This window comes from Chiloscyllium plagiosum, unplaced genomic scaffold, assembly GCF_037043375.1.
Source record: "Chiloscyllium plagiosum isolate Xiang-an unplaced genomic scaffold, Cpla_swu_hap1 HiC_scaffold_18, whole genome shotgun sequence".
Taxonomy (NCBI): Eukaryota; Metazoa; Chordata; class Chondrichthyes; order Orectolobiformes; family Hemiscylliidae; genus Chiloscyllium; species Chiloscyllium plagiosum.
In genome coordinates, this window is record NW_028270156.1 from 43,763,396 (window position 1) to 43,777,763 (window position 14,368).

General features: G+C 39.5%; 1 protein-coding gene across 1 annotated transcript in view; it reads left to right on the plus strand.

The window, feature by feature from the left end:
• ipo7 (importin 7) overlaps positions 1–14,368 on the plus strand; it is a 59,363-nt gene that overhangs the window by 24,731 nt on the left and 20,264 nt on the right. Inside the window, exons 6-12 of the mRNA XM_043705890.2 lie at positions 2,250–2,339; positions 3,553–3,647; positions 3,988–4,072; positions 6,253–6,387; positions 8,946–9,045; positions 11,545–11,621; positions 12,821–12,937. Of these exons, the coding sequence (XP_043561825.1) occupies positions 2,250–2,339; positions 3,553–3,647; positions 3,988–4,072; positions 6,253–6,387; positions 8,946–9,045; positions 11,545–11,621; positions 12,821–12,937 (699 nt within the window). The remainder of the gene's footprint in view (positions 1–2,249; positions 2,340–3,552; positions 3,648–3,987; positions 4,073–6,252; positions 6,388–8,945; positions 9,046–11,544; positions 11,622–12,820; positions 12,938–14,368) is intronic.

The following is a 14,368-nucleotide window of genomic DNA, read 5'->3' on the forward strand; positions in this document are numbered from 1 at the left end:
GTTCATTGGATGAGATAACAAGGTAGAAGACATTGCATGTCATATGTCAACATCAACATAGACCTGTTGGAGAGAAGTGACCTTTCCACATACATTAAAATTCTGTAAATAGGTACTTCCTCGATTGTTCAGCAAAGGAATGTCCACCCATTAACAAGCATCTTCAACAGGGCAGGTAGGGCATATGGAAAACGGTGTCCCAGGTGAGTTCTGTAATTAGACCATGGCTGTGAATAGTATATCTGAGCGAGTAAACATGCTTGACAATTTCTCTGTAGAGTTGTTAGATATGAAATCAAGAAGCTGCATTAAGAAACACTTTTTTCTGATTAATTCACCCCAGAATTCGAAGCTTTTTGTGAAAGCAGTTGATACTAGATGTTTACGTAAATGTGATATAATTTTACCTTGTGGGTCAGCTACTTTGTTAATTTCTAATGAGCAACAATGATGCGGACCAGCAGCTGCTACTTCCATCTCAGTTTTTTCTCCCACTTAAATGAGTTTTTGTCTATTGGTGGCATGACTATCACACTGCTGTTGAGAAAATCTGTGTGTAGGGTTATCAGGAGAAAACTAGAAATGGCACAAAGCAAATTAATCATTGGGCAGACCAATGCAAAATGGGTCACATGGCCTTGTGCTCAATATAACTGATTTTGAATGTTTTATGATCCCAGTCAGTGTTGCTGGCCAAGTAAGATCCAGACTGAAATCTGGCTTACAACATGTTTTGTTTGTAAGTAATCATATAATCCCTATAGGATAGAAGCAGGCCATTTGGCCCATTGAGTCCACATCGATCATCCAAAGAGCATCCACCTTCCTACTCTATACCTGCAACCCTGTATATCCCATGGCTAATTCACCTAGCATGTATATCCGTGGACACTGGATAATTTAGCGTGACCAATCCAGTTAATCTGCATGTCTTCGGACTGTGGGAAGAAACCCACGCAGACGTGGGGCAAATGTTCACGTTCCACACAGTTGCCTGAGGTTAGAATTTAAACCTAGGTCCCTGGTGCTGTGAGGCAGGAATGCTAATCTCTGAACCACTGTGCTATCCCAATGAGATGGTCCTTCACTGAAACGCAAGCATGTGATGCTGCAGTTTTGTTTTATTGCTCTAAAAGCAAAAGCTTATTTTTGGAAAATAAGTGAAGATAAAATAGAATAAACCAAACTATTTGCATACAACAGTTTGAAAGATTTCGCAACACTAAAGTATAATTCTAACTCCAAAACCATCTCTTTACACACGCAAACAACAGAGTGCAAGACACATTTTCTATTTCATCTATAGGGTTGACTTGACTGTTGCTTTCAATTCCTACTCAGTTTGCAGAAGACTTCTATGATTAGTCATACTACTGAACTTAGGTTTTCTTAGCTTCAGAGTCCCTCTTCTGAGTTTCCTCTTCTGCTCTGCAACTTGCACTGAGGTAACCTTTTTCCTTCTTATTCTAACTACCCCTTTCCCGGAGGAGAAACGGATCCATTCATGTTAACTTCCATCAGGACATGGTCATACAACATGGAGACAGACTTTTTGGTTCAACCAGTGCATGCCGATCATGTTCCAAAACTAAACTAGTCCTGCCTGCCTGTAATTAGGCCATATCCCTCCAAATATTTCTTCTTCTTGTACTTATTCAAATGTCTTTTAAATGTTGTAACTGTGCATGCATCCATCACTTCCTCTGGAACTTTATTCTGCACACGAGCCACACTTGGCTATTGTGTCTTTTATATCCTTCTCTCCTTAATATGCCCCCACCCCCTTGTTGAACTCCCTATTGTAGGGGAAAGACACCCTACCATTCACCTTATCTATACCCCTCATTATTTTATCAACCTGTAAGTTCATCTCTCCACCTCCTATCCTCCAGACTATTATGGTGAGAGGGTTGGTAAGTGGATCTGTGCACTGAAATCAAATGTTTTCCATGCTTTGTTTTTCCCCTCATCAAAATATAAACTTGATCCTTTTTCACTGAAAATAAGCTGATGATCCTCCGTGTTTAGTCTGTACAATCAAATGCAAATAAATTCCCATTTTCATGCCAGAAGCTCAGTATCTATTTTATACTGGTTTAAGATAATCATGGCTCTGGAAATACTGTCAAGTCGATCAATAAACACAAACCAAATCTACGTGCCACTAGTGGAAAATCCAAGCTCTAAAATTAATGATATTAGGCTGAACTTTGAGTTCTCTTGTTTAATGATTTGTTTCCTGCCTACAGTACACTCTGCCGTTGGAACTGATAAGCCAGCAAAACCTTACTGAATGGATGGAAATACTCAAAACAGTTGTTGATAGGGATGTTCCTCCTGTAAGTTTTTTTTTCTTTTTTTTAAAGTTTAATCTCTTCCCATTCTTTCCAGTATTGATTGCTTAAATATGCGAGTTTACATTCTCAAACAAGGGGAGTGGAGCATGAATAAAGAAGTGTTGCATGTTTCCTCATCCTTAAGGGTGTGGAAAATTGGGAAAATAGCTTTCAAATTTGGAAGTTTCTCAGAAGGACTTCTGTTAAATGACTAGATTAGAAAAGCTTGCATGGTTCAACTTTGAAAGGAAAATGGATAGATGATTTGGCAAGGATACTCAAAAGTCATGAGGGGTTTAGAGAGTAGAGAGTGAAAAACTGTTTCCAGTGATGGAATGGTTGCAACCCAAAGGGACCCGATTTAAAGGTGACTGGTAAAGTGACCAACAGAGACACAAACTTAAATGTTATGTTACAAATTGGTAGGACCTGCCTGTGAGGTGAAGGCATGTTCAATTTTGGTATTCAGAAAGGTATTAGGTAGCCCTTTGAGAGAAAGTTTGAAAGACTATGGGTAAAAATTAAGGGGTTGAGATTAACTGAGTAGTTCTTGCAGAGAGCTGGCATGAATAAGATAGCTAATTTTATTCGCTGCTTTAGCTATTGGAAGTTGAATTGGGATGTCATGAAAGATGGTCTAAGTTTTGAAATACTACCAAAAAATAAAGCTTTCGCTTTAAAAATATGATAAGTATTTGCTTCCCAGATAAATGGGAAGACTGTTGAATTAAGTTCCTGTGCAATGTTACTATTTCTTGATAAGCTTTTTGACTTAGTATTAAACTGGTAAAATGTTACAATTTTGAATGTAACCTTTTTCTCATCTGTTCCTCTTATAGCAGTTAAACATGTGCATTTTATTTCCAAGCATTCCTAATCGGTATTTGCTGCCGTCCTTTCCCTGAAAGTGATCTGGTGCATATGAAATAAGATTGTTCTTCATTGGTATTCAAGATTCTAAAACTTTTTCATAAGTCAGTCAAGGCACTGGGCTTTTGCAAAGTAGTGATGACCAGATTGATGTATGCACATCAGACATTTGCCCGTTTGTTAACTTAAGGTCCTGATGCAGTGCTTTACATTTCATCTGTGTGCATTCCTTGCAAAATATTTCCAATATATTTCTTTGTCCTTATCTATAATGGAAGTTATATAAATCATTATGCTGCAGGTAAATGCTACAGTGACATTTTCATCATTGTATGTGTGTTTTAAGGAAACTTTGCAAGTTGATGAAGATGATCGACCTGAGCTCCCTTGGTGGAAGTGCAAGAAATGGGCTTTGCACATTTTGGCCAGATTATTTGAAAGGTGATTGCTTTTCACTGTAATGTATAAGTAAATTAAGGAACTTTATTTTTCCTCATTTTCTGCTTGTGTTACTCATAACTGGAATTTTGTTTCACAGATGTCATTCATTACTATGCTCAATCATCTATACCTTGAGCATTATAGTTGAGATAATTCTAACCTCACGCAGTGTCCATACATAAGCACACTCAGTAGGTGTCAATGGGTAAAGATTAGGATAGCCTGAGAATTGTGGCTGTTTGGTTACTGATTTGAAAGCTGCATTTATGAAACTTGCAAATATGTGACTAAAATTTCAAATGTTTCAGTGCACCTCCTGAAAAGTATTTGTATCTTCCAGATATGGAAGTCCAGGTAATGTCTCCAAAGAATACAATGAGTTTGCTGAAGTATTCCTCAAAGGTTATGCTGTCAGTATCCAGCAGGTACAGTATAATTTCTGTGCAATTCCTCTAAGCTATGGCATCAAAAGCATTTTTGTTAGATAATGAGTGACTATAGTAACATTTTAAAACTGCATTTTACCACTTTTACTTTGTGTAAATCATGTATTTTAGATGTTTGTGTTAGGTATTGTTGTAAGTATGCAAATAGTTTAAGTGCATGAATCACAAAAAGCTAAAATTCAAGTTTAGAAGGCAATGGGAATAAGGTTGGAGTCTTACTGACATGTGATTGTTAGAAGTCAATCATCTTTGTTCCAGGCCATCTCTTAACTAGTTCCTTAGGTTAGTGTGCTAGATCCAGCTGTCTTCTGCATCATCAATGGCCCTCCCATTGTAAGGTCAGAAGTAAGGATGTTTACAAATGTTATTACAATGTTCAGCACCATTAATGACGACCCATACTGAAGCAGTCCATGTTCAAATGCAACAAGATCTGGACAGTACTCATGCTTGAGCTGACAAGTGAGAAGTAACATTCATGCCACACAAATGCCAGACGATGTTTCTTATTGGAGATGGCCAATCTAATCACCCGCCTTTGACATTCAGTGGTGTTACCATCTGAATTCTACCACTACCAACATCAACACTGACCAGAAACTCAACTGGATTTGTGACATAAACAAAGTGGGTACAAGAGCAGGTCAGAGGCTAGGAGTACTGTGGCGCGTAACTCTCTACCTGACTCCCCAAAGCCTGTTTACCATTTACAAAGCACAATTCAGGAGTGGGATGGAATACTCCCCATTTGCATGCATGTCAATCCAACAACACTCAAGCTTGACATTATCCATGGCTAAGTATCCTGTTTGATTGGTGCCACATCCATTACCATCCACTCCTCCTCCACTGATGCTCAGAAGTGCATACTGGTACACAATCCTTTATTCGAAATGCTTGGGATCAGGTTGTTTTCGGAATTTGTAATTTTTCGAATTTCGGAATAAGCAGTAGTTCAACAGTGAAATTTTTAAAATCTTACCAAACAGTAGACTCACTGAGTAGCAGGCCCTGAGATGGAATTGAGGCCTGCCAGTGCTGAGCCATGTCCCCACACGTCGCATCTGAGTGACATGCATTGAGTGCGTGTGGAGTCAGGTTAACTGTTTGCACACCAAACAACCTTGTTAATGAGATTAAAAACTTCACAAAAAGACCGTCGGATTTTAGAGCTTTTCGGATTTCGGAATTTCTGATAAGGGTTGTCTACTTCTGCTACCTACAAGATGTAATGCAGAAATTCACCAAAGACCCTTTGGTAGCACCTTCCAACCCATGACCGCTTCCATGCTGAAGTGCAAGGGCACCAGATATATGGGTGCACTGCCAGCTGCAACTCCCCATCCAGACTTGAAAACATTTGATGTTCCATCATTATTGCTGGGCCAGAATTTGAATTCCTTCCCTGAATAGGATTTTTGGGTCTACCTGCAATGATCTGCAGTAGTTGAAGAAGGTAACACCACTTTCTCAAGGGCACTAGGAACAGGCAATAAACACTGCATGTCAGCAATGCCCAGATTCCACAAGTTAATAAATTCAAAATTTATTTCAAAAGGAATAGGGTGTGAAAGTGGAGTGGTTTTGCTCAAGGCATTGGTTAGACCACAATTGGAATACCATGAATGGTATTGGTCCCCCTATCTACCAAAAGGTATACTGGCAATGGATGCAGTCCAGAGAAGATTGACTGACTGTGATGACAGTGTATGGAGGGACTGTCTTATGAGAAAAGGTGGAGTATGTTGAGTTTGTACTGATTAGATTTCAGAATAATGAGGGGTGACCTGATGGAATAATATGTTCCTTAGGGGGCTTGACAGGGTAGATGTGCAAGGGTTGTTTCCCTTTTTGGGAGAATCTAGAACCACAGAATATAATCTGAGTGAGGGCTCGTCCATTTAAGACTTGATTGGGAATGTCTTCTGAAGGTAGTGACACTTTACCATAGAGTGCTGTTGAGGATGGATTATTAACTATATTCAGGGCCAATGATTTTATTTTCTTCACTGAGGGAATTATGGTGTAGGGAAAATGCAGGAAATAGTTAATTGAGATTATGGCTGATCTGACATTGAATGATGGAGTAGACTGGATAGACTGGCCTACCTCTGCTTTCTTGTATCCAAACTAGCCCTTAACACTATATATTGTTACAGGTGCTTTTGAAAGTTTTATATCAATACAAAGAAAAACAATATGTGGCTCCTCGAGTACTGCAGCAAACACTGAACTACATCAATCAGGGGGTTGCTCATGCTGTCACCTGGAAAAATCTAAAACCTCATATCCAGGTAAGGCTTCTTGTAATTTTAATTGAATGCTGCATGTTTCGACCAAAACTTCTGAGCAGTACCTTTATATCAAAAACATTATAACACTTTCAATTAAGTTCAGTTAGTTTAATTTAATAATGCTATCTTTCCAAGAGTTTTAATCATGTTTATATGGGGTCAAATTCACCAGATTGTATCAGTTGAGACCTAAACTTACGCATGGAGAAAATGAGGACTGCAGATGCTGGAGATTGGGGGGGGGGGGGGGGGTTGGGACTGGGAGAAGGTGATAGGTCAGAGAGGAGGATGGAGTGGATAGGTAGGAAGGAAGATTGACAGGTGAGACAGGTCATGAGGATGGAGCTGAGCTGGAAGGTTGGAACTGGGGTAAGTGTGGGGATGGGGGCAGGAATGAGGAAAATCGCTTTCACCCGCACCTCCATCCACCTGTTGTGCTCTCGGCTACCTTCTCCCCAGCCTCACCCCCTTCCTATTTATCTCCACCCCCGAGGTTCCCAGCCTCATTCCTGATGAAGGGCTTTTGCCTGAAACATTGATTTTCCTGCTCCTTGGAAGCTGCCTGTCCTGCTGTGCTTTTCAAGCACACTCTAATCTTGACCTAAACTTAAGCTACTTAACCAATGGAGCTGTTTCAGATCTTGAAAATGTGCTATTACATGGATGTTCGTCGTCTGAGGCATCACCAGAATGTTGATATGTCAGGTTTTTAACTGGCAGAAACAACTGAACCAAGTTATGTGCTCGCATTGAGATCATTTGATTGTTACACTTTCTCAATTGATATAAAATAATACAGCACAGGAGGTCAGCTAATAAACTAGGATGAGAAGGTGTTTTCTGTCATACTCATTACTAGACCACCCCCTCCCCAAAACGTGGAAAATTGAAACCCAGTTGCAGTTTCCTTCACTTGGTACGGTCTAAGAAATGCTTAGGTGATAATTGCTGTAACCAGTTAAGCAATCATGAAACTTTTAAAGTTTTAATTCAACTGCTGCTTTACATTAAGGCATTGCCCCAGAGTACAGGATGGGTTTTCATTAATCCTGAATTGATTGATATATAATTCATATTTGGAGTTGTATAACTAAAATACTGCAAAGACCTCTTTGAATCGAACTGGTAAATAATAGTTGGTGAGGGTGGGGAGAATCTCTGTCTCCCAAGTGGCTCGTCTAGTTGTACCACTAGTAGGCTTTTATTCCTACTTCTGGTCTGTTATGTTTACTTAGATGTCAGTAGCCCAAGGCAGCTTGAACAATGGAATATAATCAGAATTTTTTTGAAGCAAGATGCATTGCCACAATAGAGTAAAAATCTTACCTGTACAGAGTTTACAATCTCAAGTGATAAAATGTACGTGGATTAGACCGAACCAGGTGATCAGCATTAGTTTTACTTGTATGTTGATAATACGTTGCCACTACCCCTCTTGACGTCACCATTGGCGTGACATCAGACAGATTATTTGACATTTAGTACTGACCTAGCAGAAACATCCTATAGTTAAATATTAGGAAGAAGAAAGCCATGATTTTCAGTTCTTGCTCCAAACTCCATTCCCTTGCCAGTTCTGTACCTCTGCTTGGCAATGGTCTGAGATGAAGTCATCTGGTTATTTCTTTGTCACACTGAATGTGAGATGAACTTTCAAACGGATGTTTGTGCCTTTGCTAAAACTGACCTTGTTACAGATCATCTACCCCTGAAGCCCTAACTTGTGCTTTGTTAGTGCTGAACTGACTGTTCCAACCCACTGCTGACCTATCAAATTTTGTCCTGCATAAACTTGCAGTTTTATTTTGCCTAATGTCTTGTATTAATTAGGAGCAGGTACCTTTCCCTATTACCCCAGTGCCCTCTGACATCCTCCTGAGTAAACAGTATCTTGATTTTAAAGTTTTCATGTTTGTTTCCAAACCCCTTCAGCTCCGCATCCCTCAAATGTTTACACTCGTATAATTCTGGTCTTTTCTGCATTCACAATCCTAATTGGAGCACTATTGATGGGCTGTGATTTCAACTACCTAGCCTTCATACTCTGGAAATCCCTCGGTTCATTTGCCCCTCAAACCTTCTTTTAAGACACTACTTTGTGTCTTTGGGTCAGATGACTAAATTTGACCAATGTCTTCTAATGTAACTTGGTGTCATACTTTGTACAGTGCTCGTGTGAAGACATCTGGGGCAATTCATTTTAAGCACAAATTATTGTCAATGCACAAGGGCAGAGATTCTAAATCAGCAAATTTTCAGGGTTTGGGAGTGGGGAATAGGAACGATTCCGTTGACTTTTTTTGTGTCTCAATAAAGAGGGCGGTTGTTAATCCAATGATTACCAAGGGATAATGCATTAAGTGAGAACAATAAGTATGAAAGCTGCGGACATACACTTATGGCTCATGAGAAGATCGGTCATTTGGGTAAGTTAACTAGGGCTGTCACATTGAAATTGCACACCAACTAGAACCAGATTTTTTAGAAAAAAATGTTGAATGAATGAATTTTGAGTTTGTTAATGAATTATTATCCTAACACATTTGATATATTTGTAGGGCATTATCCAAGATGTTGTTTTCCCCCTGATGTGCTATACAGATGCAGATGAGGAGCTATGGCAGGAGGATCCATATGAGTATATTCGAATGAAATTTGGTAAGATATCATTTTGGCTCATAGGTGAGGGTATTAATTTACAAATGTATTATTTCATTCCTAAAGAGAGAGAGCTGTATTGAAAAATAGATTTTATTTAAAAAAATATCATTTATCCTTCTACTTTGCCACCAAATCCCTGTGGTTTAAGTTTAGATAATTCAAGCAAACTGCCTCCTTTTGCATTAATTCCTGGGTATGGTGATTCCACATAGATTGTTGTTATAGTCACACAGCACAGAAACAGACCCTTCGAACTAACCAATCCATGCTGAATATAATCCCAAATTTAAGCTCATCCCACTTGCCATCTGCTGGTCCATCTATCTCCAAACCTTTTCTATTCATGTACCTGTGCAAATGTCTTTGAATTGTAATTGTACCCCCTTGTGTGTTTTATCCAAGCAAGCACTGTCCATATTGGGCAGAGACAACAGCTATCAGCAAGCTTCCATCCAACCTCAGCTCATTGAGGTGAATCGCATCGCACTGGCTGCAATGTCATTTACAGGAATTGCTGGATGTAAATGTTTAGGGTAGGAGGTGGGAACCTGGCAATTTAGCTGTTTGCCAATGCCATAAACCATACTCCTTACTCAAAAATGTGTTCTCATTAGATTTTCATACATTACATGAAACTCCAATTTGTAGTCACTGGTATCAATCAGTGGTAAAAGGATTAGCTAAAGTCCTGATAAATTAACTGTAGAATTTAATTTCCTGACAGTTTGTCACATAAGTTACCTAAAAGTTTATTCTGTTCTTTTTCTTTCATGGATGTGAGCTGAAACTATGCCAGTATTTGTTAATCATCTTTAATTGCCCTTGAAGTGGTGGTGAGTTGCCTGTTGGACCATTACAAAGATACGTAGGTGCACCCATAAGCTCCTAAGGAAGGAGTTCAATGATTTTCAGCTATTGAAGGAAGAGCATTATAGTTCCAAACCAGGATGGTATATTTGTCAATTAATTGATGTGGTGTTCCCATGCATTCACATTCATATAGCTGCCCTTCTAAGTAGTAGAGATTGCAAGTTTGAAAAATGCTGTTGGAAGGGGGTTTGAGTTGCTGAAGTGTCTTGTAGATGATACCTACTGATGCCAAACAGGCTGCTGTTGTGATGATGGAAAGCTTATGTTAGTGAAGCACTATACTGAACAGGCTTTGGGAAGTCAGGACCTGAATTATTTCTAATTTCTAACCTCTTCTACAGCCAGTCCAATTGTGTTTTTCATTGGTAATTCTCAAAATGTTGATCTTGGAGTTGATTAGATTTTCTCCACTTGGGAGATTGTCGATATCTGGCAAGTGTTCCTTGCCATTTATTAGCGCAAATCTGAATGTTGTCCAAGTCTTGCTACATGTGATTGAGCTTCTTTGGGTATTGTTCATGTTTGGAGATGGATTGCCTAAGTTCTAGTACCTGCTCCAAACATATATAATATCAATGAGCAGGTTAATTAGAAAATATCTATCCTGAGGAACTCCTGCACTGAAGCCTTGGGATGAAGGTAATTAGCTTTTTCAAAACCAAAGCCATTTTCCTTTGCTAGATCTTGAATTCTTGATTTCTGTTGACTTGATTTTGCTCTGGTCTTTTTGATGCCATATTTGGACAAATGCAATTTTGATGTCAAGAACAATAGATATCTTTCTTCTAGACTTCAGCTCTTTAGTCTGCATTTGGGTTGAGACTGCAGTGAGCTCCAGCTAACTGGCCCTGATGGAACCCAAGCTGAGTATCAATAAAGAGATTACTGCTGAATAAGTGTTGCTTGAGCAGTTTTGATGGCACTTTCCATCACTTGGCTAATATACGTGGGGAGAGTAATTGGACAGTAACTGGCCAGATTTCTTTTTGTGCTCAGGACAGGGCAGTTTTCCATATTGTCGGGTAGATTCCAGTATTGTGACTGGACTTGAACAGCTTTGTTAGGGGTATGGTCATACTGGTCTACACATCTTTGATACGAAAGGCAGAGTGCTGTCAGACTCCATAGCAATTGCAATATCGAGTATAGTCAAGTAGCGTGATTTAACCATGTTGAATTTAATTGTCTGAAAACTGACATCTGTAATGCTGGAACTCTTGGGAGGACATTGAAATCGATCATCTTCTAGGTAGTTTTGAATTGTAGGTGTTGAAAATACTCCTGTCTTTTATGCTGATCTATTGGGCTTCTCCTGTCATTTACAATACCTTGGAGCCACCTTCTCTAGTTACTAGTTTAATTATCAACTACTGTACATGACTAGATATGGAGGAGCAATGTATTTATATTTTGAACCTAGCTGATTTTTGAATAAATCTGGAAAAGAAAGCTAAAGTATAGAGTGAATATATTACAATCCAGGTTGTATTTCTATCTTCTGCTGGCTGTTAAGATAGCTTGTGGTTTAATTTGACCTGGGAAATCAGAATTAATTTGATTTTGATCAATTTGCAGTTGGGGGCTGGATCATCATTATTACAATTAATTCCTGGGTTTTATCTATAGATGTGTTTGAAGATTTCATCTCTGCAACAACAGCTGCTCAGACATTATTGTACACAGCCTGCAGTAAAAGAAAAGAAGTGAGTTTTTACTGTGATATTTTAGATATTGCTGTTAGCTGGGTTTTTTCCCTGTAGTTTACACTTATAAATATTCAGACAAAATGCTGTAATTGTTTACTTGCTAATTTAAAATGTGCTCTTTAAAAATCAGTGCTTTAGTCTGCTAGTTTTGTTCTTGGCTTAGGCTGTTTTGGCCCCTTGAACCTTTAAAATCATTCAGTATGATTGTAGCTGATCCAAAATTCCTTGGATTCACTTTCCCTCGACTGGCCACAAATCTATCTATTCCAGTTTTAAATACACACAAGGACTTGCCCTACAGCACGCTCTGGCAAGAATTTCCAAATACATTCAACCCTCAGAAGAAATTGTTCCTTAAGTCAGTCATAAGTTGGCACCCTTTCATTCTGAGACTGTGCCCTGTGGTTCTAGACTCTCTCAGCAATTACTTGATCAAGCCCCTTGAGAATCCTATATGTTTCAATGAGTTCATCTCTCGTTCTCCTAAAATCAAGTGAGTAGGGTCTCTGCTTGCTTAATCTTTGCTCATAAGACAATCCTTCCATATCCGCGATCATCTTTGAGTCTTCGCTGAACTGCCTCCAATGAAAGCTATCTTCCCTTTAAATAATGGGACCAAAACTCTCAATACTCCAGATGTGGTGTCACCAGCCCCTTGTAAAGTTGCAGTAAGGTTTCTCTACTCTTCTGCTCCAATCCTGATGAAATCAGGAGCAACCATTTCCTTATTCTGGATCATGCCAACTGACCCGAGACTCTAATAAGGGCTAACAACCTCTCTGCATTGACAATGTAACATCACTTAAGAATCTTTTATTTTTATTGTCTAATGCAGCATGATCCACCAGGAAGTGCTAAGATAGAATTGTATGCTGGGATTCTGTGATCCAGTCCTTGAATTTCTAACCAACTGAAAGTGTTAAGAACTGTTTGTCTATTACATCAGTGCCCTAGCTGCAGGTGTGGAAATGGTTACAAATATATCCAAGCAGAGATTACGAATTCAGCAGCGATCCTTTCCCTTTAAAGCATCTGTTTCAGCCTTGTTCGCATGGGAATAGTATATGCATAATTTGTTTCCTACTTAGTTCTAAAGGCAGAAGTGTGCTATTTTTCCCCTTTTCTACTTCATATTTGTTGATATTTTGGGCAATAACAAAGGCTTGTGTAATCCTCTCAATGATTCTTTTATTCAGGTGTTGCAGAAAACAATGGGTTTCTGTTACCAACTACTCACAGAACCAACTGTTGATCCACGGAAGAAAGATGGAGCTTTGCATATGATTGGCTCCCTAGCAGAAGTCTTGTTAAAGGTGATTATCTTAGCAGAATGGTTACTCTGAATGCTGAAGTGATAGAATGTGCCCTTCACATCTGTGGATGAAGTAGGTGACAGTCATTTTGCCACGACAGACTTCAGGATACATTCAGACGCCATTCTATTGTGCAATGTCCTGTGCTGCGACCCACTCAAACACTGATACCACTTCAGTTAACCAGTTCCCTAGTACTCAGGCCATAGAACTGTGCCATTATTCACGAGGTAAACCCTCCCTCTTCTCTCTTATAGGAATGTGTGTTGATATAGTGCCCTTCACATCCAAGCTGTTTTGCTGCTAATAAAGTCTCCATGTCCTATTCAAAAACCATGGAGTTCAGTTAGCTGACCTTTTCATTAACACTGGAGCATTTTGAACATCAGAAGCGCTACCACTGCCTGAAAAGGTCACTTGAGATTCATGTTCCTGACAGTTGGGCATCCATGAGACGCGAGGCCCAATGTGTTTGTAGCCTTAAATTAATTTGACACAACCACACCATTTTTATATTAAAAAGTACAAAAAATGTATTTATACTTCAACATATTCATTTTGTATAATTTTGTTCATTGGATTTGCTTTATTTAATGTATCTTCTCTATCACACCTGGATCTCAGGGTGGCATAGTTGCTCAATGGTTAGTACTGCTGCCTCTCAGCACCAGAGACCCAGGTTCGATTCTAGCCTCTGGTGACTGTCTGTGTGTGGAATTTGTACGTTTTGTCTGTGGGTTTCTGCCAGACATTGCAGTTTCCTCCCATAATTTAAAGATGTGCAGGTTAGGTGGATTGGCTGTGCAAAATTGCCTTTAGCATCCAGTGATGTGCAGGTTATGTGAATTAGTCATGGTTAATGCAGTGTTATGGTATGGGTGGTTTGCTCTTCAGTGGGTTGGTGCATATTCAGTGGGCAGAATGGCCTCTATCTGCACTGTACAGATTCTATGTCAGCATGTGCATGTGTTTCCCTTTATTTAACATTAATTTATTTTTAGAACAATCCTCTTTGCTTTCGCTGCCGTTTCCTCCAGGTGCCTCGTGCCAGTTCAGTCCTGGTTTGGACATGAGCAACAGTACAAATTGGTCCGACATTCCATCTGTTTTGTTGCCAACAGTGCCATTCTTGTAGCAGGCAGCTGCAAAGCAGTACCATACATTTGCAGTTGTGCTCCACCTGGTGGGGAATGTATGCAGTCTTATGTATGTGATTGCAATGTGCTGAAAATGTGTTGCTGAAAAAGCGCAGCAGGTCAGGCAGCATCCAAGGAACAGGAGAATCCGCAGCAGGTCAGGCAGCTTGCTGCGCTTTTCCAGCAACACATTTTCAGCTCTGATCTCCAGCATCTGCAGTCCTCCCTTTCTCCTTGAAGATTGCAATGTGCTGTCTTGTCTCTGATATTATGTGGACTTCATTGAGAAATTAGG